We start from the raw sequence: 27,465 nt of genomic DNA, 5'->3' as shown, positions 1-27,465 counted from the left end.
TTCAGCACGCCCATATTAATGTACAATACCCACACAGCATGCATACAGTACCAATTTACTCTACGCATTCATCAGAAGCACATTACAAACATACAGAACCCATAAGGATATATATTGAACAGTACCCATATACAGTGCCCAATTAGCACAGACAGAACTAATGGTACTGTACCAATAGAGAATGCATACAGTATCAATACAAAACACGTAGTACTCACACACAGCACTCTATTAACAAATCCACATCACTAGTACACATATACTGTGTAGTATCATATATACAATACTCATTTAGCACACACGGTATTAATACGTATTACCCATTTAGGGCTCAGAGTACAATATAGAAACATAGTAAATATGCGCCTAATGTTAAGCACCCATTCGGCACACATCCAGTATAAATATACCGAAGCCATATATTATAGATAGGAAGCTGGCAGGATCCTGGATGAGAGGAGCTGAGAGGGGCAATAGGACCAATACATGGGTCCAGGTTTGCTAGGAATGATTAGATGAGATGAGCGGGACTAGTCATTTTCACCCTCTAATCCAGGAGGTGCAGCTGAGCTGTTCATTCCTTGTCTGGCAGTAGAGGTGCAAACACCTCTGGTATTTGGATCTGAGTATGCAAGGTGGCGGACCTGTGTAAGTTGCTTAGACTCTGTAAGTTACTGAGTATTTGACTTTGAATATTGAGCAGGCGAACCGCTCGGTTTCTCATACTGCTGTATGGACTCTTTGGATTATTACTTTCTGTAGGAAGTTTATGACAACAGTAAACCTTCCTGTTTGGACAAGAAACTGTGTGCCTGTGTGAACAATGCCAACTACCAACGATCTAAATACCTACAATTGGTGGATGAAATGCAGGTGTGAAGTTCCAGAAAGTATAAGCGATTGCAGTGTAAAGATTGATTGTACTGGATAAAGGCAGCTACAGCATTGCGAACACGGTATGAAAGCATGGAGGAGATTGTTAAGCAACTAGTCCAGATGCAGCAGCAGCAGATAGTCTCCTGTTGGGTCTGCTGCTGCTCTAATAAACTCCTCATCCAGCAGTTTCAACAGCAGCAGGAGGTAAAACAGCAGCTTCTACAGCAGCTGTTACAGCAGGTTCAGCAGCAACATCAGCAGCAGATGGCTATCATGGCAGAAACTGTCCAGGCCGGGAGACTATACCTCCCACCAGCTAAAGTGAAGGTAGCTGCGTGAGGTGAACAGTACGGGAGGCCTTACAGAAAATGATTGTGGAGGACAACGTTGAGGCTCTTCTGACTGTCTTTGGAAGAGTGGCAGAAAGGGAGAAACGGCCCCCAGAGCAATGGGTGGAGAATCTGGAGCTGTATATTACTGAGGAACCACAGAAGGCGTATTATGATGACCTTGCCCTGCAGGTCGCCAAGGAGTGCGATAAGCTGAAGGCAGAGTTTATGACACATTCGGACATAACCCCTTGTAGTCTGGGCGCAACTCTGGCTCTACCAAAATGACAAACCTCCCCAGTCCTAGATGTTCAACCTGTTACACTTGATGCAAAAATGGCTGCAGACTGAGACCTGCTCTCTGGCACAGATGGTGGAAACAGTGGTAGTGGACATATTTATACACTCACTTCCAAAATCTGTGCAAAGCTGGGTTGCCCAGGGAGATCTCCAGAATGCAGATGACCTATTGAGTCTTGTAGAGGAATATGTGGCTGCAGAGAAGTCCCTGAGCAGTTAATGAAACCTGAGTTCTCATGTTAGGGATACCCAGAAGAAAGGGCTCAAGATCACCTCAGAGAGACTCCTAAGGTCTCAGGAGGGGTCAGAGCTGGTTTCAAGGGGTACTTCTCATCTCATTGTCTATTGAAGGTGTAGTGCCCCAGGTCATATATCAGACAATCGTCCCTTGACCACGTAGCCATTGAACTGCAGCATGGGTCGGCGCTGCTCCTACTTCACCTACCCTGCCTGCAGTGCTGTTCCGCATACTGTCGAGAAGCCTCATGCCAGATGACTGTGAACAGTGTCCTAGTGACAGAACTTCTGGACTCAGGGTGTTTTGTGACCCTGATAGGGGCCACACTTCCACATGTACAAGTCTCTTGGAAGCTGCTGGGCTCAAGTGACTGCGCTACAGCCTTTCAACAAGCTTTATTAGACTGGTGAACCTGAACAGGAAACCAAATGTCCAGTAAAAAGTCCATGTTCAGGGTTGGTTACCAGACACTAGGTGTACAATACGGATCTCGAACGTTACCGTTTGGGTTCCCTCATCCCTACCTTCAAATGACAGTAATTCATGGAGAAAACAATCAGTCTGAGCAAGCTGGGGATTTCTCATTTTTGTTGAAAGATGCTTTATCACACAAGTTCCATCAAACATATCTAAATGGTGAAATTTGTATACTATTGTTAGGGCACCTGACTCTTTGTACTATGCATAAGCCAATATTTTGCTTCACAAAGTGGAGGAATATCCTTATATCATCCTTGTCACGTGCCCCCCACCACGTCCAATAATCATAGACATTTACCGTAACAGTATATGGCAGTCCTCTTTTATAATATTGGTTCATGCGTTCATAATTAAAGAAGATCCTGGCAAGTTGGCTGGTCACCCACAAATACTGGGTCTTTGTGACTTGGATCTCTGGAGATAAAGATATGAGAAATTAGCTTCTTATTAAAGAAATTAAAAGCATGCGCCAATTGTTTTTTTTTTTTTAACTGATTTTAGCTGTTGGATACTTGGTTCATGTCTGCACGGCACTAAGCTGCTGCCATATTGAGTCCTGAGGTTGGACTGGCAAACCATTGACAGAATGCATTGATTCTTGGCAATTTAAATTGAACCCAAGACTGTCTGAAATCTCTGCCCACTAAGTTTAGATCCAGTTGTAAGACCCCCACACATCTTAGATTAACTCTAGCGAACTGATAATTTTGACGTTTTTGGTGAACGGTCTAATGTGTATTTGTCCCCAACAGATGATGTAGGCAGAGATAAGTATCCAGTACGTCCAATTTCAGACCTTTCGTTCTCTGAGAGACAAGCTTCCGCGGCCGTGGAATCGTTTTGCCGACAACTATATGAACCACCCCTGATGAAGCTGCTTTGAGGCAGCGAAACGCGTTGGGAAGAGCTAGGGCATGCTGACTTACTAAGTATGTTTAGGTATTTGTGCGGTCTTTGTTGAGAAACTTGGTGACTGTCAGTTCACCATGGGGGCTTGTTCACACACGTGATCCCTATTTGGCTTATTTTTGCCTTAGCATTTTGTTACAAACACATTCTGAGTGTTTGAGCCTCTGATGGACGGTCTACACTCTGGTGATCTATGACTTTATACATTGATTCATGCTTGTTTATATTTTGTACATATGACAATTGTCAGGTGGGTATTTATATATGATTTGATTCTCGGGGAGATTGATCAGGTGGCTTACTACAGTTATTTGAACATTTCATTATCATATCACATAGTCTGTTAGACACCCAATATTTTGGTTTTTCTTTTTTCCAGCCATGGACATTTGATATCATTCTCCCTGGAAATCCTTTCATTGCCTCTTTTATACCAGATCTATCATGTATTCACAATATTGACTGCCTTTATAATAACTTTTGAAGATTTTTGTAATTTTGCACATTTCCTATTTCACTTGCCTTTCATTGCCTTGCATGTCGCTCCATCATGATTTTAATTGTTTTTAATTGCATTTTTTGTCTGTCTTGGCATTGTTGTTATAATAAAGCCTCTTTCTATTTATTATTGCCTTGTGTGCACTATATTTTGCGCTCTTTTTCTTTACTATTTATAACTCTGGTTGCGCATTGAGTATCACCTGGCTGTATGGTGTATTTGTATTTTATTAAGTGGTGCTCACCTTCTTTCCATTTCAAGTTCGACAACTGTATAAAGTGCACGGGGGGCTATAGGTTCCCCAATCCTTAGCTGGGCTTCAGTGTTTTTTTTTACTCTTCTTTGAATATTTTGACTCCTTTTTCACTCATCTGTTGCTCTGTCCTCATTTATACAACATATACGGATCTTCTTGACTACTGTTACTTACCCTTGGCTTATGTGACTATGGTATCACACCTGAATCTGCCTTATACTTGTTGCCATTCTCCACCTTCTAAATCCATGGAATAAACTACTGTACCAGCTATCGGCACCTACGTTTTCAGGCTAGCCAAATACCTTGACACTAATGAGAGTCATGAGAAAAAGGGCTGCAATCGGTGAAATTGTGCCATCTGGTTGGTTATTCCTTGGGTATGGCAGGATTCGGTCCTATATCATGTTACATAGTTAGTGAGGCCGAAAAAAGACATTTGTCCATCCAGTTCAGCCTATATTCCATCATAATAAATCCCCAGATCTACGTCCTTCTACAGAACCTAATAATTGCAGCACTGTCAATCAGTTGTGGTCATGAAGGTCAAGAGTGGGTCAATTTCATAATTTGGTTTGGTGGGAGATCCGTGCCTCTTTTTCATAAAAGGTTCAACAGAGGATAGAAGGTCCAACAGAAGTTCTAAAAGAAGACAACGAGGCTAGGAGTTGACAAAACTTCCTGTCACTATCGTCAATTTATTTTGTGATGATTGATATACAACCTATTAGATCTTAAGGATGATCTATCCTGTTTTTTTTAATGATAAGAATGAAGCTTATGAGAAAATTAACATGGATAGCCACAAGTTCTGTCTATCAGGAGGAAAGCCTCGAAATCTTCTACTCATGGGTCTAAGCTTCCCAAGGTAATGGAAAATTTTAAAATTTTACAAAGTTTCATAACTTTACAAAGGCTGATTAATAATTAAATACTTCTGGACTGCCGTAGACTAGAAATAGCCGGGCAGTCCACACTTTACTTTGCACTGACGTTCTAAAACCTCAATGCAGAGTAGGCATCTTGTATGAGATTGTGCAGCTGTGGGGCGCAAGGAGCCAACTGTCAAAAACAGCCAGAGAAGATAAACATTGTTCATCACTTTCTCCTTCGCTAGTCACTACAGTTATGACAATATAAACCTTATGTAGTTTTTTTCTTTTACTACTTGCGTATAATAAATATACTGAAATTAAAAAAAACATGTTTTTCTGTCATCATTTTTTGAGAGACATGACAGCTAATGAGGTTTCTGGGAAAGGCCTTTACCATTGCTATTATTTTGGGCCACATATGACTTTTTTGTCACTTTTGAATCTGTATTTGGAAACAAAAAAATAATCTAATATATAAAGCTGAATGTGTGTGTGTATGTGTGTATGTCCGGGATTGGCATCTGCACTGTCGCAGCTACAGCCACAAAATTTTGCACAGTCACACGTCTGGACCCCGAGAGCGTCATAGGCTATGTTGTGAGGCGAAATTTTAACCCCGCGCGTTCCAATTCACCAAACAATTTTGCCCCTATCTACATAATGGGGAAAAAGGGAAAGGAAAAGTGTTGGAGGCAAATTGACAGTTGCCAGATGTGAACAAGGGGAACTTAAAGAGTGAGAGCGATGGCGCCAAAGAGTATATACCGTACAGTTACTAAGGTGGGGCCCCGACATGGGATACTCACCACACACGGGGATATGAACACACACACAAAATGCGTCACACACTACCACGTGCTTGAACACATATACCACGCTCAGCACACATTTCACCACACATACACCAACCTCGCCACAAAAGTCGAAACACAAAAGTCACCGCGCAAAACTCGCCACATGCAAAACTCGCCACATGCAAAACTCGCCACACGTGCAAAACTCACCTCATGGAAAACTCGCCACATGCAAAACTTGCACACGCGGAAAAAATGCCACATGTACAAAAGTTGCAACAAATGCAAAAGTTGCCTCACACAAAACTTGCACATACTCAAAACGCACCACACATAAAACTCGCCACGCGCAAAACTCACCATGAGCAAAACTTGCTGCACACAACTTGCTACACTAACCTGTCACATGCAACTCGACACACAAAAAATTGCTACACGCATGTCGCCACACAAAACTCATCTCACAAAAGTCGCTACATGCATGTCACCACACGCAACTCAACACACACAACTTGACACATGAAACTCGCCCTAAAACACACACAAGTCTGGTATTATCCTTCAAAAATAAAAATCTGATTAATAAGCAGACAAACTACAAGAGCAACAAATGTACCATATAGGAAAGACAGCAGCTGTCAGTCACATGACCTGTCTATCATGTGTATGTGTGAGCTTATATATACTGCCAGGGGGGAGGGCTTCCTGTTGGCTGAGGATTTATCAGGTTGCCAATTTAGCTCACAAATACTGAGGTAAAAATACTGAGCAAATAACGTGTGAACGAGGTCTAATACAGGAGGAGATGACACACAGGTATATACTATATACAGGGGAGATGACACACAGGTATATACTATATACAGTGGGGAAAAAAAGTATTTAGTCAGTCAGCAATAGTGCAAGTTCCACCACTTAAAAAGATGAGAGGCGTCTGTAATTTACATCATAGGTAGACCTCAACTTTGGAGACAAACTGAGAAAAAAAAATCCAGAAAATCACATTGTCTGTTTTTTTAACAATTTATTTGCATAATATGGTGGAAAATAAGTATTTGGTCAGAAACAAACAATCAAGATTTCTGGCTCCCACAGACCTGTAACTTCTTCTTTAAGAGTCTCCTCTTTCCTCCACTCATTACCTGTAGTAATGGCACCTGTTTAAACTTGTTATCAGTATAAAAAGACACCTGTGCACACCCTCAAACAGTCTGACTCCAAACTCCACTATGGTGAAGACCAAAGAGCTGTCAAAGGACACCAGAAACAAAATTGTAGCCCTGCACCAGGCTGGGAAGACTGAATCTGCAATAGCCAACCAGCTTGGAGTGAAGAAATCAACAGTGGGAGCAATAATTAGAAAATGGAAGACATACAAGACCACTGATAATCTCCCTCGATCTGGGGCTCCACGCAAAATCCCACCCCGTGGGGTCAGAATGATCACAAGAACGGTGAGCAAAAATCCCAGAACCACGCGGGGGGGACCTAGTGAATGAACTGCAGAGAGCTGGGACCAATGTAACAAGGCCTACCATAAGTAACACACTACACCACCATGGACTCAGATCCTGCAGTGCCAGACGTGTCCCACTGCTTAAGCCAGTACATGTCCGGGCCCGTCTGAAGTTTGCTAGAGAGCATTTGGATGATCCAGAGGAGTTTTGGGAGAATGTCCTATGGTCTGATGAAACCAAACTGGAACTGTTTGGTAGAAACACAACTTGTCGTGTTTGGAGGAAAAAGAATACTGAGTTGCATCCATCAAAACACCATACCTACTGTAAAGCATGGTGGTGGAAACATCATGCTTTGGGGCTGTTTCTCTGCAAAGGGGCCAGGACGACTGATCCGGGTACATGAAAGAATGAATGGGGCCATGTATCGTGAGATTTTGAGTGCAAACCTCCTTCCATCAGCAAGGGCATTGAAGATGAAACGTGGCTGGGTCTTTCAACATGACAATGATCCAAAGCACACCGCCAGGGCAACGAAGGAGTGGCTTCGTAAGAAGCATTTCAAGGTCCTGGAGTGGCCTAGCCAGTCTCCAGATCTCAACCCTATAGAAAACCTTTGGAGGGAGTTGAAAGTCCGTGTTGCCAAGCGAAAAGCCAAAAACATCACTGCTCTAGAGGAGATCTGCATGGAGGAATGGGCCAACATACCAACAACAGTGTGTGGCAACCTTGTGAAGACTTACAGAAAACGTTTGACCTCTGTCATTGCCAACAAAGGATATATTACAAAGTATTGAGATGAAATTTTGTTTCTGACCAAATACTTATTTTCCACCATAATATGCAAATAAATTGTTAAAAAAACAGACAATGTGATTTTCTGGATTTTTTTTTCTCAGTTTGTCTCCCATAGTTGAGGTCTACCTATGATGTAAATTACAGACGCCTCTCATCTTTTTAAGTGGTGGAACTTGCACTATTGCTGACTGACTAAATACTTTTTTGCCCCACTGTAGAGGAGGAGAGGACATACAGGCACATACTATACACAGGAGGAGATGACATACAGGTATATACTATATACAGGAGGAGATGACACACAGGTATATACTATATACAGGGGAGATGACACACAGATGTATACTATATACAGGAGGAGATGACACACAGATATATACTATATACAGGAGAGATGACACACGGGTATATACTATATACAGGAGAGATGACACACGGGTATATACTATATACAGGGGAGATGACACACAGATATATACTATATACAGGAGAGATGACACACGGGTATATACTATATACAGGAGCAGATGACACACAGGTATATACTATATACAGGAGGAGATGACACACAGGTATATACTATATACAGGGGAGATGACACACAGGTATATACTATATACAGGAGGAGATGACATACAGGTACATACTATATACAGGAGGAGATGACACACTGGTATATACTATATACAGGAGGAGATGACATACAGATATATACTATATACAGGAGGAGATGGCACACAGGTATATACTATATACAGGGGAGATGACATACAGGTATATACTATACAGGAGGAGATGACACACAGGTATATACTATATACAGGAGGAGATGACACACAGGTATATACTATATACAGGAGATGACATACAGTTATATACTATATATAGGAGGAGATGGCATACAGGTATATAGTATATACAGAAGAGATGACACACGGGTATATACTATATACAGGAGCAGATGACACACAGGTATATTATATATACAGGAGAGATGACACACAGGTATATACTATATACAGGGGAGATGACACACAGGTATATACTATATACAGGAGGAGATGACATACAGGTACATACTATATACAGGAGGAGATGACACACTGGTATATACTATATAAAGGAGGAGATGACATTCAGGTATATACTATATACAGGAGGAGATGACACAAAGGTATATACTATATACAGGGGAGATGACATACAGGTATATACTATACAGGAGGAGATGACACACAGGTATATACTATATACAGGAGGAGATGACACAAAGGTATATACTATGTACAGGAGATGACATACAGTTATATACTATATATAGGAGGAGATGGCATACAGGTATATAGTATATACAGAAGAGATGACATACAGGTATATACTATATACAGGGGAGATGACATACAGGTATATACTATATACAGGAGGAGATGACACATAGGTATATATAATACTAGCTACTGAACCCGTTCTATGCCTGGGTGGTGAGCATTTATATTGGTATATGGTCTCCATCCTGATATGTGCTGCTCCATCCTGCATCCCCATCCTGTCATGAGCTGCTCCATCCTGCGCCCCCATCCTGTCATGTGCTGCACCCATCCTGCGCCCCCATCCTGTCATGTGCTGCTCCCATCCTGCGCCCCCATTCTGTCATGTGCTGCACCCATCCTGCACCTCCATTCTGACATGTGCTGCACCCATCCTGCGCCTCCATTCTGTCATGTGCTGCTCCCATCCTGCGCCCCCATCCTCTCATGTGCTGCTCCCATCCTGCACCCCCGTTCTGTCATGTGCTGCTTCCATCCTGCACCCCCATTCTGTCATGTGCTGCTGTCATCCTGCGCCCCCGTTCTGTCATGTGCTGCTCCCATCCTGCGCCGCCATTCTGTCATGTGCTGCTTCCATCCTGTACCCCCGTTCTGTCATGTGCTGCTGCCATCCTGTGCCCCGTTCTGTCATGTGCTGCTCCCATCCTGCGCCCCCATTCTGTCATGTGCTGCCTCCATCCTGCACCCCCATTCTGTCATGTGCTGCTCCCATCCTGCGCCACCGTTCTTTAATTTGCTGCTCCCATCCATATGCCCCATACGCTGCTCCATAAAGGTTTATGGCCCCCATAAGATGCTCCATAGTATATACCCCATACACTGCTCCATAAAGGTTTATGGCCCCCATAAGATGCTCCATATTATATGCCCCGTACACTGCTGCTGCTTCAGGAATCGGCGCCTGCGTAGTCTGCGCTTTCCGGCGCCATTTTCTTGACGACACACTGAGGTTTCCAACCAAATGGCACCGGAAAGCGCGGACTGCGCATGCGCCGATTGCGGGAGCAGGGAGAAATTCATGGCCCGGAGTCAGGGGGCCTAAAATTAAGAAATCGCTAATGATCCTGTGCACGTGCTACACTGCAGTGTGTCTTCAAGAAAATGGCGCCAGAAAGCACGGACTGCGCAGGCGCCGATTCCGGCAGCAGGAGGACCAAGAAAATGGCAAAGGAATGCCGTAAGTAACAAATTGCTGTGGCATGAAGTGCCACAGCATAATCAGGGCGCAAATATGTGCAAGGTGTCCCCCTGCTCCCGACCCCCTGCTCCCGGCAGTCCGCGCCTTCCGGCGCCATTTTTTTTCCTGACACTAATGTAACGCTAGGAGCGTCGCGCCTGCGCAGTCTATAAAGGCTTCGGACAGAGTGACGCTCCCAGCGTTATATTATAGATACAGGAGGAGATGACATACAGCAGGTATATACTATTTACAGGGGAGATGACATACAGGTATATACTGTATACAGGAGATGACATACAGGTGTATACTATATATAAGGGAGATGACAAACATGTATATACTGAGGGAAAAATGAGAGATGTGAGGTGAAAATGAAAAGGTGTGAGTGCAAAATTAGAAGAGTGATGGAAAATAGTGGAGTGATCGGAAAATGACAGATGTGAGATCGAAATGACAAGTGTTAGGGGGGAATGAGAGGAGTGAGGGGGAAAATAAGAGGAGTGAGGGGGAAAATGAGAGTTGTGATGGGAAAATAAGAGAAGTGAGGTGCTATAACTAACCACAGATATTTTCTATGCCCAGACAACACCGGGCTCTTCAGCTAGTATAATATATATATATATATATATAAAACAAATGTAAAATCGAAGTGATGCCTTCTGTTACCTGTTCCATGCTCTGTAACCGTTACAGATAAATTGAGGGTGGTTTCAAATCCGGAGATATCCATCTGAATGGACGTCAGGTCGATTTCTCCATGGTAAGTACCATCTGAAGCCAACTGTAATATTTGATATAAAGCACAAAGAGGATGAACAAGGTCATCACGACACTTGCTCAGCCGGACGCACACAATAGAGCGCTGACATCTTGTTGGATAAACTGATATTTATGAGAATTAAGTTTTCATGGCTCACAGAGTTCTTAAAAATCCTGAGCTATAAACTATTATGTTCAGCAAACATCTGCAATATTCCAAGAGCATCAAGCACCTGGGCTTCATTTGTCTGACGCTGCCAAGGGCAAACACAAAGTATTGGGGCAGCGTTTTGCCGAAAAAATAACTTATCCCAACAAAGGAAAAATCTATTGGGCCAAAATTTCATTCTAGTTGGATTCATTGATGCGAACAAAGTTTTAGGCGTTTACCTTGGTCTTCGAATATTACATATATTTCTTAAAAAGGACCAACTTCTCTTAAAGACAAGTTTGAATTTACAAAGTGGTGCAGATTGTAACATTTTGGGAAACCTCTCTGAAGTCAACTAGGTTCTACCCAACTGCTCAAAAAACCTTCAAGATGACCCAACACCGGTAATACTGGTGAGACTATATCATATGTGGCTTGGGGCAAAAGTAACAAAATATTGCTTAACTCCTTCATTTACTTATTCATATCAACTCAGTCTTCCCATGTTGCTCCCTCTCCCCTCTCACAGCATCTCACACACAGCTAGGAGAAAACACTGCAGCTGCATCCCCCTCCTCCCTCTCTTCTATTACCTCTATTGTTCAAGGCTGTCTTTTGGGTAATTGTGAAGATTTCTGAACATTTATAAGTAGGAGAAGATGAACTTCAGGGTTACTCGAAAGTGATGAAGATTGTAGATCCCTTTTAGATGTTTTCAAATGTTTTATATATTTAAATGTACTACTGATTTATGCAGAATAATCCTAAAAATCGGTATGCTTTAACTCCTTGGTGATGACCACCTAATATGTATGTGGTGGAGGCGGGGGTCTAGGCTGAATGGAGGTACATAAAGTTATTGCCAACACCCGTGAGTAACTGCTGTGACCAGTGCTTGCTACGATTGCAAAAGTTTAACTAGAGACCTACATGTCGGCCATTCTGTTATTCCTGTGTCTGGCCTTTATACAAGACCGGTAATTAAACAATAGACTGCAGTAGGTACGATTACATGTTCACTGACTAATAATTAAAAAAAAACCATAAAAAATGTTATGTTTTTTTTTTTTTCAATTTTATTAAAATTTAAGTTTTTTGGTTTATTTTTAAGTAGAAAAACAGGGGGGAAAACTACAAAAATTTGGCATTATAATAACCATACTGATTCATAAAACAGTTACCTAATCGTTTATAATATAAAATGAACGTTGTCAAAACAAACCCCCAAAATTAAGGCAAAATTACTGTGAATTTTTAATTCCACCACAACCTGAATTTTTTTCTTTTCAGTTTTTTAGTATTTTATATGGTAAAAAGAATGGTGTGATTGCAAACTACAGCTCATCCTGCAAAAAAAAAAAAGAAGCTATTGTACGTCTATGTCTACGCAAAATTTAAAAAAAATGTTAGGGCTTTTGAAAGATGAGTTGGATAGTAGGAAAAAAATTCCAGGAACGAAAAATCAACCAATAGTGAAGGGGTTAAAAACATAGATCAGCATCTGTAGAAGAGCTATAAGTTAAAGTCTGTCTACTTTTATTGACTTTTTTTTGTTAAATGCGTGCATTTTGGGCATAAAATTAATTTTTTTGTAAATGGGTTTCAATAAAAATTTTGCAGTGTTTGCCTTCTATAGGCCTCTTTCACATTTCCGTTGGTACGAGGCTGTCGCAAACCGTCGGCCTGACGTACCGACGGACGTTGTGCGGATGCAGTTTTCAGAGGCATCCGCAGCCCATTATGAGTTCCGGGGAGGAGGGGGCGGAGTTCCGGCTGCGCATGCGCGGTCGTAAATGGCGGTTCCGACGGACGAAAAAACGTTACATTGAACGTTTTTTCGTCACGACGGATGCGACGTGTGGCCATAATGAGTGAACTGAAAATTTGTCAGTGAGCTCGCTCATACCATCACACATCTTTATCTGTCTATTTTTGAGCTCCTGTCAGCTGATTTATGATCATAGACCAAATCAAAGCTGAAAATGCCATGAAACAAAATGCCCATTAAAGCCAAATAGTGCAACATTTTTTTTTTAATTAAATCCAAGGGCAATGATTTTTAGCCAAAATAAATGCATATAAGTAAAATAAAATAAATTAAAAAATAAATGCATACAAGTAAAATAAAAAATGTAAATGCATATAAGTAAAATAAACACAAAAAAGTAAATTCATTTAAGTAAAATAAAAAATAAATACATATACCGTAAGTAAAATAATAAAAAAGTAAATGCATATAAGTAAAATAAAGGAAAAAAAAAAAGTAAATGCATTTAAGTAAAATGAAAAAAAGTAAAAAAAAGTGGGCTTTTATTTGAAACAGAGGTTCAGTTTGGGGTCCTCATTGGCACACCCGCAGTGCTCAGTGCCCCAGGCACATGTCCCGAGTTGCTTGTGCCCCAGTCACATCCCTAATCAGGAAAGGTCTCTCTTACTTGTGCCGTTTTATAAAAGCAAACTCCATTTTTGTCCCTGAAGCAATTATTCAATAGGCCGTAGGTCGGTTCCCTGCACCATCTTATTGCTACGGCTCCAGGCACTGGCTGTCCGTACGTGTACCTAAAATGATAGACAAAATTGTACATATTCCATAGACTAATGTACATATCTGGTACTTAAATGCTAAATGATTCCATCTCACACACTTCGCAGAGATATTAAAATATACGGCTTTGTCCAAAACGGATAAAATGGACGGAGCTTCCAAAGTCATTTCAAATCTAGGTGGCACTGAAACATTAAAAAAGAAAGAAAAAAATTAAAAAAACATCTAAAATGACAACTTTTCATGCAATTAAAGAACTCTACTGGGGATAATGATGTGCACTGAAGCCCCACATAAAAGGACTTTCAAGTGTTTGCACTAAGTTTTTATGTTATCCTCTATCTATAGGATAGTAGATAACGTTCCAATCATCAGGGGTCCAATCACTGGGACCCCCCCACCAATCTTGAGGACAAGTCTCTGCCTGAAAGGAGAATATATTGATCCTGCAATGCACATCTCCACTCCATTGATTCTTCGTCTATGTATTTGGATTTTCCTTATTGCCCCATAGAGAATGAATTGAGCGGTGGTGCTGCACATGCTCAGCCTCTGCTGCATTCAGAAGGGGGTTTCTGTTCTTTGGTAATGATATTAGTGGTTGCCCACCCAGAAATAATTAAGTTACTTCCAATCCTATAGTTAAGGAATAACTTCAAACTTCAAGTCGGTTATTGAATTGATTGTGCTATAATTTCATCAATGTTCGTGAAAAAAAATTAACTTTTAAAAATGAATTTTTTTTTTGGAAAGAAAGTTATAAATATCGATTAGGATGACTGATACATACCAAATTCTTCCACTGTAAACCATTCCATCACCACCTGGTCAGAAGCCCTCATAGCCGTTACATAGTAATATCCTGGACTGGCATCATCCACCAGAGGGTATTGTAAAGATACAAATCCATCTTCACCTAGCAAATTCAACCATTGGGCAATGCGGCTGCCGGAAGGATCCTGCAGTAAAGGTAACATACAGATACAGTCATAAGGTGAAATATTCCAGATCATACAAGTAGGGCAGGCACGGGAGAAATATCTTCAAGATTTATTGTCTCCTTACTCAGGTGTGTAGCGATCAAGGTCGCAGAGGTACGGCAAGGAGACCCATCAACACCTGTGCCTATCTCAGCTGCATGTGCGACCGAGGAAGCACATTCTCCTAAAGGGTATTGCAGCGCCGAGAGACGCGCCTGGAACCCAGGATGGTGGCCATTATACCAGGATGGAGGACATTGTTATAGTTTTGGGGGGCATTGATGGGGGTTAATACCAGGATGGGGGACATTCTTAGGCCGGTGTCACACTTGCGAGTTTTACGGACGTAAGAGCGCAGAAACTACGTCCATAAAACTCGCATAACATACGGCACAATTATTCTCTATGTCCCTGCTCCTATCTGCCGTATTTTACTGATCAGTATTATACGGATTTCTACGGCCATAGAAAATCGCAGCATGCTGCGTTTGTCACCATATTGCGCAAATAAAACGCCAATGAAAGTCTATGGAAGCCCCAAAAATACGGATTACACACGGACCAGCAGTGTGACTTGCGAGGAATACGCAGCGGTGTTAGAGAGAAAAGCCGGCAATTCAGTGCGGTGTACAGTAAAATCACACTGACAGCTTACAGTAGAATAGGTAGAATAAATGTCTACACATAGAATAGGTATATATATACAGTGGGGCAAAAAAGTATTTAGTCAGTCAGCAATAGTGCAAGTTCCACCACTTAAAAAGATGAGAGGCGTCTGTAATTTACATCATAGGTAGACCTCAACTATGGGAGACAAACTGAGAAAAAAAAATCCAGAAAATCACATTGTCTGTTTTTTTAACAATTTATTTGCATATTATGGTGGAAAATAAGTATTTGGTCAGAAACAAAATTTCATCTCAATACTTTGTAATATATCCTTTGTTGGCAATGACAGAGGTCAAACGTTTTCTGTAAGTCTTCACAAGGTTGCCACACACTGTTGTTGGTATGTTGGCCCATTCCTCCATGCAGATCTCCTCTAGAGCAGTGATGTTTTTGGCTTTTTGCTTGGCAACACGGACTTTCAACTCCCTCCAAAGGTTTTCTATAGGGTTGAGATCTGGAGACTGGCTAGGCCACTCCAGGACCTTGAAATGCTTTTTACGAAGCCACTCCTTCGTTGCCCTGGCTGTGTGCTTTGGATCATTGTCATGTTGAAAGACCCAACCACGTTTCATCTTCAATGCCCTTGCTGATGGAAGGAGGTTTGCACTCAAAATCTCACGATACATGGCCCCATTCATTCTTTCATGTACCCGGATCAGTCGTCCTGGCCCCTTTGCAGAGAAACAGCCCCAAAGCATGATGTTTCCACCACCATGCTTTACAGTAGGTATGGTGTTTGATGGATGCAACTCAGTATTCTTTTTCCTCCAAACACGACAAGTTGTGTTTCTACCAAACAGTTCCAGTTTGGTTTCATCAGACCATAGGACATTCTCCCAAAACTCCTCTGGATCATCCAAATGCTCTCTAGCAAACTTCAGACGGGCCCGGACATGTACTGGCTTAAGCAGTGGGACACGTCTGGCACTGCAGGATCTGAGTCCATGGTGGCGTAGTGTGTTACTTATGGTAGGCCTTGTCACATTGGTCCCAGCTCTCTGCAGTTCATTCACTAGGTCCCCCCGCGTGGTTCTGGGATTTTTGCTTACCGTTCTTGTGATCATTCTGACCCCACGGGGTGGGATTTTGCGTGGAGCCCCAGATCGAGGGAGATTATCAGTGGTCTTGTATGTCTTCCATTTTCTAATTATTGCTCCCACTGTTGATTTCTTCACTCCAAGCTGGTTGGCTATTGCAGATTCAGTCTTCCCAGCCTGGTGCAGGGCTACAATTTTGTTTCTGGTGTCCTTTGACAGCTCTTTGGTCTTCACCATAGTGGAGTTTGGAGTCAGACTGTTTGAGGGTGTGCACAGGTGTCTTTTTATACTGATAACAAGTTTAAACAGGTGCCATTACTACAGGTAATGAGTGGAGGAAAGAGGAGACTCTTAAAGAAGAAGTTACAGGTCTGTGAGAGCCAGAAATCTTGATTGTTTGTTTCTGACCAAATACTTATTTTCCACCATAATATGCAAATAAAATGTTAAAAAAACAGACAATGTGATTTTCTGGATTTTTTTTTCTCAGTTTGTCTCCCATAGTTGAGGTCTACCTATGATGTAAATTACAGACGCCTCTCATCTTTTTAAATGGTGGAACTTGCACTATTGCTGACTGACTAAATACTTTTTTGCCCCACTGTATATAAGGGTCAGTGAGACACATATATGTATATATATTAATATTTCATCCAGCGCGATATAGCAGAAAGCCGGTAATTCAGTGCGGTGTACAGTAAAATCACATTGACAGTTTACAGTCCAATAGGTAGAATAAATGTGTACACATAGAATAGGTATATATATATATATATATATGTCAGTAGACACCCTACGGAGGAGCTATGGACCACTATTTTCGGGACTTTTCAGCGTATTACGGCCGTAATATACGGACCGTATTTTCATACGCTGTGTGTGACGCCGGCCTTATAGGAAAGGGCAAGGATCGGAGACATTATACCAAGAAGGGGTCCATGATGAGGACATATAACAGCAAGTGGGAAATTATAACATGAAGTGGCCCAGGACATGGGGACATTATAACAGGAAGGGGCACAGAATGGTGCACATTATACCAGGAAGGACCACGATGAGGGACATTATTACAAAAAGGGACCAGGACAGGGGGCATTATTACAGACAGGAAATAGGAAGAAGCACGCTATTACAAGAAGGGGACATGATGGGTGCATTATTACAAGAAGAGGCCAGTATGAGGACATTATTACAAGAAGAGGCCAGTATGGGGACATTATTACAAGAAGAGGTCAGTATGGGGACATTATTACAAGAAGAGGTCAGTATGAGGACATTACTACAAGAAGAGGTCAGTATGGGGACATTATTACAAGAAGAGGTCAGTATGGGGACATTATTTCAAGAAAAGGTCAGTATGGGGACATTATTACAAGAAGAGGCCAGTATGGGGACATTATTATAAGAAGAGGCCAGTATGGGGACATTATTATAAGAAGAGGTCAGTATGGGGACATTATTACAAGAAGAGGCCAGTATGGGGACATTATTACAAGAAGAGGTCAGTATGGGGACATTATTACAAGAAGAGGTCAGTATGGGGACATTATTTCAAGAAAAGGTCAGTATGGGGACATTATTATAAGAAGAGGCCAGTATGGGGACATTATTATAAGAAGAGGTCAGTATGGGGACATTATTACAAGAAGAGGCCAGTATGGGGACATTATTACAAGAAGAGGTCAGTATGGGGACATTATTACAAGAAGAGGCCAGTATGGGGACATTATTACAAGAAGAGGCCAGTATGGGGACATTATTACAAGAAGAGGTCAGTATGGGGACATTATTACAAGAAGAGGTCAGTATGGGGACATTATTTCAAGAAAAGGTCAGTATGGGGACATTATTACAAGAAGAGGTCAGTATGGGGGCATTATTACAAGAAGAGGTCAGTATGGGGGCATTATTACAAGAAGAGGTCAGTATGGGGACATTATTACAAGAAGAGGCCAGTATGGGGACATTATTACAAGAAGAGGCCAGTATGTGGACATTATTACAAGAAGAAGCCAGTATTGGGACAGTATTACAAGAAGAGGCCAGTATGGGGACATTATTACAATAAGAGGCCAGTATGGGGACATTATTACAAGAAGAGGTCAGTATAGGGACATTATAACATGGAGGACGAACACGTATTTCTTTATAGGATCTAGAATGCTATAAGGGCCCACACATCTGATCAACATGCATTGAGTATAGTTTATTTTTTATTTTTAACCTGTCTGAGACCTTTGAACAGTTAATTTAGGGGAACATTAGGATATTTGACATACTGGCCAAGCCCATTATGAGGCTGGTTTCAGACATTCATGAAATAGGGAACATGATGAGATCACAATAACCTGCTGACCATGGGGTCTCCTGCTCTGAGCTAAAAAAAAAGAATTAAGAAGTAATAATGAACCTTTGGAAGAAGAAATTGGATCCCAGTGGGAAATATGTTCCAAGATCCTAATTAGGTCCCATTATCCACCAATCACTTTTCTACCCCATATAACTGGGCCCCTAATAGTTTTATAATTAGTCAAGATGACCCCTTTCTCGACAATGTCATTTTTTCTAGGTGCAGACAATATTACATTTCATACATAGTAGAAGATATGATATACTGGATTTCTTACCGTCAGATAAACCTCAGAATACTGAAAAAAAAAAAAAATTTAGTATATTTTTTTATTTTTAATATTTAAAGGAAATCTATCAGCAAGATTCCACCCCAAGACTATTTATAGGTGCATAGCAAACAAAATCTTTAGGACAGCATACATATTCATATGGGTGCGTAACCCAACCACCACATGCAATAGCCATGGAAATACCCCCAACAATATTGTATACAAACAAAAAATTAGAGCACCAAAATCCAAACCAAGAAGTAAAATCAAGATAATTGTATTTACTAATAAATTTAATGCACCAAAATAACATAAAACATGATCATATCATTAACTGAGTTTTTAACAAGACAAATATTAAGATACAGCAGAACACATGCAAACAAACAGCACAACCATGCAAGATCATTTAAGAAGATATACCCCTTTAAGTAAAGTGACAGAGCTTCAAGTATCTCCAAAATTAAATAGTGATGATAGGGGTAGCCATGTCAAAACATAGTGTGGTCAGTGTGACATATAGTAATCATGTAAAGATGATCATATTACCACACGGCATCCACTAAAAATCACATAAGTTCAATAATTCTTACCCATAGCTGTGGTGCTCGTCGCACTTGTGACCCGTACGCGCGTTTCGCGTGGGCTTCGTCAGGGGGCTGATCTCAGCCAAAGGCGTTATGTTTTGACATGTTTTATGTTATTTTTGTGCTTTATATTTATTAGTAAATAAAATTATCTTGATTTTACTTCTTGTTTTGGATTTTGGTACTCTTAATTTTTTGTTTGTATACAATATTTTTAGGTGCATGTAGCTCTTTTATAAACAAGTCCAGCAATACTTTTCTATGACCAATCCGTTCCTTTGTTACTGAGAAATCAGGGTTTGAATTGATATGCAAATGAGGCTGAACAGCTATGATAGATCTGAAGCCCCGGTCACTCCAGCTCTATTTCATACCTAACGTCGCCTCCTCCTCCTGCTTGACTGACAATCTCCACGCTGTGTCGCTTGGGACAAATGAGCCATCAGTCAAGCAGGAGGCGGGGAATAGAGTTGAGGGCTACCTGATAATGTTGGCACATAAAATAATGATTTTTTTTTCTTTAGAGTCAAGGACCTTTTTGTGAAAGTTCCCATTCCCCAGTGAACCCCATACAGGAGACTCACCTTTTCATTAACGGGAAGCAGCTGTTGATTTAGAGAAACCAGATTAAACCGCACTATGGAGAGAAATGAGGCTATCGGTATCACTTTATAGTGTTAGTAAATAATCAAATATAAAGGTTCAGATTTATCAGTCCTGTCCAAATGAAAACCTGGCTTTGTTGCACCCAACAGGTCAACCCCATAGCAGGCTGTCATGTACATTTTCATCATGGAGTGTATGGAGCTTCATACCGGGCAGCTGTCGGCTGTGCTATATACAGGGGCTTCTTACAAAATAAGAATATCGTCAAAAAGTGAATTTATTTCATTCTTCAATACAAAAAGTGAAGTTCATATATTGTATAGAGTCGTTACAGAGTGATCTATTTCCAGTGTGGAGCACATCAATGATTGCTGCTGTTAACTGTTTATATGCTGCTGTCAATCACTGGCAGCAGCATTTAAAAAGGTCAGCTTGCCAGTGCACTCACTGGTAACATAAAACGTCCCACAACTCGGGACCAAATGTCTGGATTTTTGGATCTGATGAGGGACCTGTACTTGAAGCAAGAGTTGGATACCTATCTGTCCTGGCTTGTAGATGGGTTTGTCCATTTGCACCAGATAGATGTTGCTGAGCACGGTGATGACCACGGTGTATCTCCGCAATATGTCCACGTCTTTTCCGGAGACAGAAAGCCATACAAGGACGGGGACGTCCTTTCGGACTACAGGGACCTGAGAGATAAGAGAAAGTCTGGTCTAGAGGAACCTTCAACATTTTCATCAATTGTGGAAGCAGTAAGTGACGAGTGAGCAGTCGGTTGGATGGCGTGAGCTGACGAGGCGAGCGATCGGGGGCAGCAGACCCAGTATTGTGGATGTCAATGGCAGTCATAATGCTAAGGGGAACAGTCCAGCAGGCACGAACTTGGGGGCAAGATAACTGAGAGTCGTGTTCATATGGATAGAAGTTATTTCATGCTGCACAAAGCAGTTTCTTTTCCTCCTCCAACGTCACCATAGTCTGAAAATGCTCCAATGAAACATCACAGAAGACTGAGGAGAAAGGTGTAATTCCAGCAAGCAGGTCCACTTGGATAAACGTATTATTATTATACAGTATATATACATATAAATAATAATAATAAATAAATATATATATAATAAAATATATTAATATACAATATAATAAAATATAATATATATATATATAATAAAATATATTAATATACAATATAATAATAATATAATATATATATAATAAAATATATTAATATACAATATAATAAATATATATATACAGTGTATATATATATATATATATATATATATATATATATATCAGATACATGTCACTTAATAAGAACTGCAGACGCGTTTCGGAAATCCATACTTAATTCATAAAACGTGTCTAAATTTTTTATTAAGTGACGTGTGTCAGTGATTTTATATATACTGTATGTACAAAAAAAGATTATATTTTATCCATATAGACCCGTTTTCTGGACGTATGCATGTCTCCTGCTTATTGTAAATGCTTCAGGAGGCCTTACGAATATTTCCGATTTCACGAGCATAGCAGTAAATTACTGGAAATAAAGCCGTCAGTGTTAGTATTTAATCGGTGGCAGTAAAACATTGGTGGCTATGCATACGTCCCATGCTACTGCTTTGTTTTAGCTACTGTTCGTCCAATAATGACAGTAGTCTGCAAGAGTTTTTAGTTACTTTGTATATGTTAATATTGTTCCGTATGTAATGACTGGGAGTGCACTAGAGAAGAAGCTGAGCAAGAGAAATGCTGCTTCCACAGATCCTTTCCCAACGTTAATGGTGGGACCGTATCTAGGCACAGGAAATACTGTCTTGGATCTTATTTAAGAAGGGACAGGTGCAGGATGTCATTAATAAAGCCCTAATTTAAAGAAATAGGAGAAAGGAGAATTAAAGGTCCTGCATCTGCCTCCCAAATCTAGCACATGACACTTACTGTGAAGATATTACACTGGAAGTACGCAGGAGGGGAGACGCAGTCACTGAATATGGTGGTGTTAATCCCGCTGTACTGGAGGACGACCTTGAGGTCCAGCGTGTCATTAAAGCACTGGAGGTTCACACAGGCTTTTCCAGTCTCCCCGCTGTTCAGCTTTACTGGAATGGATAGTGCATACTGGCTACAGGGACACAAAGCAAAGACTTAGAAGAGCTCCGAACAACCCCCCTAAGACGTTCCTCCAAATACTGCTACCAAAACTCCTATGGTTGGAACCTTTCACCGCATCAAAAGTTTCCTGGTTTTGCTTCTGCTTTATATTCTCCTATTCTCCGGTCTATTCCACTTTCTTCTTTTTTTAAATTCCGCCATATGGATCCAGAGATATTTTTCTTTACTTTTAATACAATTTGTTATGGTCTTTACTAAGGAGGCGTGGCTAATTATGCAGAGCACCCTAAAGACACGCCCCAGAGGATCTAGTGACCCACAATCCCACAGAATCCCACAGAAAAATTTGCACTAAGTTAAAAAAAACTAAAAATCATATTTCTGGAACAGTATGGCAGATTTTTTTTTCTTTTAAAGTGAAATACTCAGGGGTGCAGTGTACGAAAAAAAAAAAGAATTCACTTTTGACCCAGTGACAGGTCCCCTTTAAATGCTCTTACTTTCTGAAACATTCTATCCAATTAAATTTTGCACTCCGATCTTCATGTTTTATTAATTTCTCTAATCTCCTTAAGAATGTTCTTTATATTTTAAATAGTTGCAGCAAATGTTGAGACCCCCCCAAAAAAAACAAACACTATAAAGGAAAATCATGCAACAACTATGAATTGCCTGGAGAAGGAAAAATCGCAGATGTGTCTGCTTTGGCTCTTAACCTAAGTCATATTGCAAGACTCGTTAAAGGGGTGATTGCGACTTGTAGGATCGCTACTTCCAACAGGTGGCGCTATAGAGTTAAAGTCTTCTTTTTCTCTGAAGAGGCAATTTGCATATTATTTAAAAAATACTGGCAAAAAAATATCCCCTGTATTCATGGACTGGCCAGGAAACTATAGATGGTAGGTCCCACTTATAGATAGATAGATAGATAGATAGATAGATAGATAGATAGATAGATAGATAGATAGATAGATAGATAGATAGATACATATATAGATAGTTAATAGATAGATAGATAGATAGATAAATAGATAGATAATACATAGATAATAGATAGATAGATAGATAGATAGATATAGATAATAGATAGATAGATAATAGATAGATAGATAGTTAGATAGATACTAGATAGATAAATAGATAGATAGGTAGATAATAGGTAGATAATAGATAGATAATAGATAGATAATAGATAGATAGAGATAGATAGATAATAAGTAGATAATAGATATATAGATAATAGATAGATAGATGATAGATAGATCAAAATTTTAAAATGTCCTGCATTCATAATATTAGTCATTGCAATGATATGTGTTATATCTTGAAGATAATAATAGATTTACAATCTGACACCCAGTTAAATAAAATGAAGTGTTATTTCACTAAAATATGTTGCAAAGGTGTAACATTTACTGATATGTTTTATATACTGAAGTTCTAAAAAGGAGATCTTGGCAGAGAGACCATTAGATACTGAGGGAATAACTAGTACTGTAACCACTCGGACGCTCGGGGTATCGCATCTTTAAATAAAGATATAGTTTAGATAAAGTATTGTGATGAGTGACCCTGGTCCCAAGAACTTACGGTTCCGATGTGCCTGCAGAGAGGAGACACGGGAGGAGAACAGTCAGGAGAAGGTTCTTCGGAGTCATGTCGGCTCACTGACTGGTCGGGAGGCACAATCCTCCTGGATTATATACACCTGGCGTACAATGCTTCACTGCTCATTGTTCTCTTCCACCTCGTTGGTTGTGGCACATTTGCAGAGCGTCGCATCCTCCCTGTCCTGAAACGCGAAATGAAAAAATTATTGAGTCTCATTATTTTTCCATCTCATATGAAAGCAAAAAAAAATTTGATTTTTTTTTTTTGGTAAATGTCTGAATTTTAGACATTTTTTATTTTTGCAACTAAATTCCTAATTGTATTTGCAGGACCCTGGTCCAGCGGCCACGTCAGGTCTCCATTATTGCCCTAAGAACTTCCTCCTACACGTCAGGGCTTCACACATTAAAGATGACTAGTGATGAGTGAGTATACTCGTTGCTCGGGTTGGCATCTAAGTCCGGTCCGATTTTTTTCACGGATCCATAGACTTAAATATGCATGCTGTGAATTTTTTCCTTCGACCACTCAGTCTGAGGAAAATATGGGATATGTGTAGAGATGAGCAAATATGTTCGGAAGACCATCAGCAAACAAAAATTCGGCACGAATATGGCACATTCGGATTCGTGATCGGAAACACAAGCAGATTTTCTTAAAATTGGAAAAAAACTGTAAAATTTGGTAAAAGTGTGGGGAGATAATTGCGTTGCCACTAAAGTATTTTGAGCACTTTGGCTAGGATAGTCGTGGTGTATGATAAGTGGGGGACATGTGTTTGATGAGGGGAGTGGGTGGGTTGAGCCTAGAGGAGGGGCATGCTTGTAATTTTTTTTCCTAACTTTATGTACGCACATTGCGGCTAGCCAATCAGAGCACAGGAACCATCCACAATGTCCAGACACAACAGCTTGTGCCCGTGGCTGCTGAAATCACCTCCAAATAGAGGACATCTTGTTTTAGCGCCATTTCCTCAGTAGAACAGCACAGAGAGGCTGCTCTTGCCACTGGTCCTGGGTCCTGATAGATAGTTAGCTAGGCGGTTGTCTTTAAGTCATATTGTTTGGATAGCGAATGTCCTGTGTTGCTGTGAAATCAACATTCCAGCAGATTTTTGTTATGCCATTACTGAGGCCCACAGACAAAGCCAGCAGGGCACATGTCATACAAGTGTGTTGTTCACTGCTTCTACTGTGTTCCATGAACAAGAAGACCTTTCTAAATCTATTTTTTTCAGTTGCTAACATGATTCAGCATGCCATATCTCACCTTGTCATTTAGTGGTGGTGAAATTCATCTGTATGGAGAGCTGTTGCAGAGTAAAAAAACTAGTTTTCTCTGTTGCTAACTTGATTCAGAAAGGCATATGTCACCTTGTCATTTTGAGCCCCTCAATTTCATCTGTGTGCAGAACTGTTGTAGGGTAAAAAAAAATATTTTTTTCAGTTGCTAACATGATTCAGCACACCATATCTCACCTTGTCATTTAGTGGCAGTGAAATTCACCTGCGTGCAAAGCTGTTGAAGAGTGAAAAAAAATATTATTTCCTGGTACAAACGTGACACAGCATGCCATATCTGTTGCTTACATGATTTAGCATGCCATATCTCACCTTTTCATTTAGTGGCGGTGAAATTCATCTGTGTGCAAAGCTGTTGCAGAGTGAAAAAAAATATTTTTTCCTGCCACAAATGTGACACAGCACGCCATATCTGTTGCTTACGTGATTTAGCATGCCATATCTCACCTTTTCATTTAGTGGCGGTGAAATTCATCTGTGTGCACAGCAGCTGCAGTAACGTCATACAGCAGGCTAGATGTCAGTTTGAAATTATTTTGATCTTCTATGTTATACAGGCCTCATCCACACAAAAAAATACTTTCTTCTGTTACTAACTTGTTTGGAGCATATCTTCTATGTCAAAGGTGAGCAATTAATTTTCCTGAGGGGCCAAATGAGAGACTGTGACCGTGAAGGTCCGAACCAATGAAACTAATTATACTCAATATGAATATCAATATATTAATCATAATTATTATATTAATAATTATATTATTTATATCACTTAATAAGTGGAATTAAGTATGCTAACATCCCTTTAGATTCTGTTTGAACCCGAATACAGTCCCTTTAATATATAGTTTGAGGCCCACACAGCCTCCGCATAGTCAGAATCTGAGGCCCACACAGCCTCCCCATGGCCATCATCTGAGGCCCACACAGCCTCCCCATGGCCATTATTTGAGGCCCACACAGCCTCCCCATGGCCAGCATATGAGGGCCACACAGCCTCCCCATGGCCACTATATGAGCCCCACACAGCCTCCTCATGGCCACCATATGAGCCCCACACAGCCTCCACATGGCCACCATATGAGTTTCACACAGCCCCCCCATGGCCACCATATGAGCCCCACACAGCCTCCACATGGCTGTTATGAAAGGCAATTCAGTACTACAATGGACATAGCGGTCAGAGCACATACAGTGATCTGACAATAACCCGAAATCATAGAACGAGCTCTGAGACGTGGGAACTCTGCAGACCGCAATCCCTAATCCTCTCCAAACAACACTAGAGGCAGCCGTGGATTGCGCCTAACTCTGCCTATGCAACTCGACACAGCCTGAGAAACTAACTAGCCTGAAGATAGAAAATAAGCCTACCTTGCCTCAGAGAAATACCCCAAAGGAAAAGGCAGCCCCCCACATATAATGACTGTGAGTTAAGATGAAAAGACAAACGTAGAGATGAAATAGATTCAGCAAAGTGAGGCCCGACTATCTTAACAGATCGAGGATAGAAAAGGTAACTTTGCGGTCTACACAAAACCCTAAAGAAAACCACGCAAAGGGGACAAAAAGACCCTCCGTACCGAACTAACGGCACGGAGGTACACCCTTTGCGTCCCAGAGCTTCCAGCAACAAATTAGACAAGCTGGACAGAAAAAATAGCAAACAAATAGCAAAGAAGAACTTAGCTATGCAGAGCAGCAGGCCACAGGAATGATCCAGGGAAAAGCAAGTCCAACACTGGAACATTGACAGGAAGCCAGGATCAAAGCATTAGGTGGAGTTAAGTAGAGAAGCACCTAACGACCTCACCAGATCACCTGAGGGAGGAAACTCAGAAGCCGCAGTACCACTTCCCTCCACCAACAGAAGCTCACAGAGAGAATCAGCCGAAGTACCACCTGCGACCACAGGAGGGAGCCCTGCCACAGAATTCACAACACATGGCCACAATATGAGTCCCACACAGCCTCCCCATGGCCACCATATGAGATCCACACCGCCTTCCCATGTCCAGCATCTGAGGCCCACACAGCTTCCCCTTGTCCATGATAAGATCTGTATAGCCTCCCCATGTCAATAAGACCCATTTAGCCTCCCCATGTCCATGATAAGACCCATATATCCTCCCCATGTCCATGATAAGACCCTATAGCCTCC

The 27,465-nt window shown here is 41.0% G+C and overlaps 1 protein-coding gene across 1 annotated transcript in view; it reads right to left on the bottom strand.

Moving 5' to 3' along the window:
• LOC138666854 (ovostatin-like) overlaps positions 1–24,056 on the bottom strand; it is a 115,383-nt gene extending 91,327 nt beyond the window's left edge. The window contains exons 1-7 of the mRNA XM_069755033.1: positions 23,989–24,056; positions 22,225–22,408; positions 20,813–20,969; positions 20,253–20,305; positions 14,620–14,733; positions 10,986–11,100; positions 2,522–2,637 (exon numbers count right to left, since the gene is read on the bottom strand). Of these exons, the coding sequence (XP_069611134.1) occupies positions 2,522–2,637; positions 10,986–11,100; positions 14,620–14,733; positions 20,253–20,305; positions 20,813–20,969; positions 22,225–22,408; positions 23,989–24,056 (807 nt within the window). The remainder of the gene's footprint in view (positions 1–2,521; positions 2,638–10,985; positions 11,101–14,619; positions 14,734–20,252; positions 20,306–20,812; positions 20,970–22,224; positions 22,409–23,988) is intronic.
• Between the last annotated feature and the right edge of the window lie 3,409 nt (positions 24,057–27,465).

This window comes from Ranitomeya imitator, chromosome 2 (genome assembly GCF_032444005.1).
Source record: "Ranitomeya imitator isolate aRanImi1 chromosome 2, aRanImi1.pri, whole genome shotgun sequence".
Taxonomy (NCBI): domain Eukaryota; kingdom Metazoa; phylum Chordata; class Amphibia; order Anura; family Dendrobatidae; genus Ranitomeya; species Ranitomeya imitator.
This window is presented reverse-complemented; position numbering and strand designations above follow the sequence as displayed.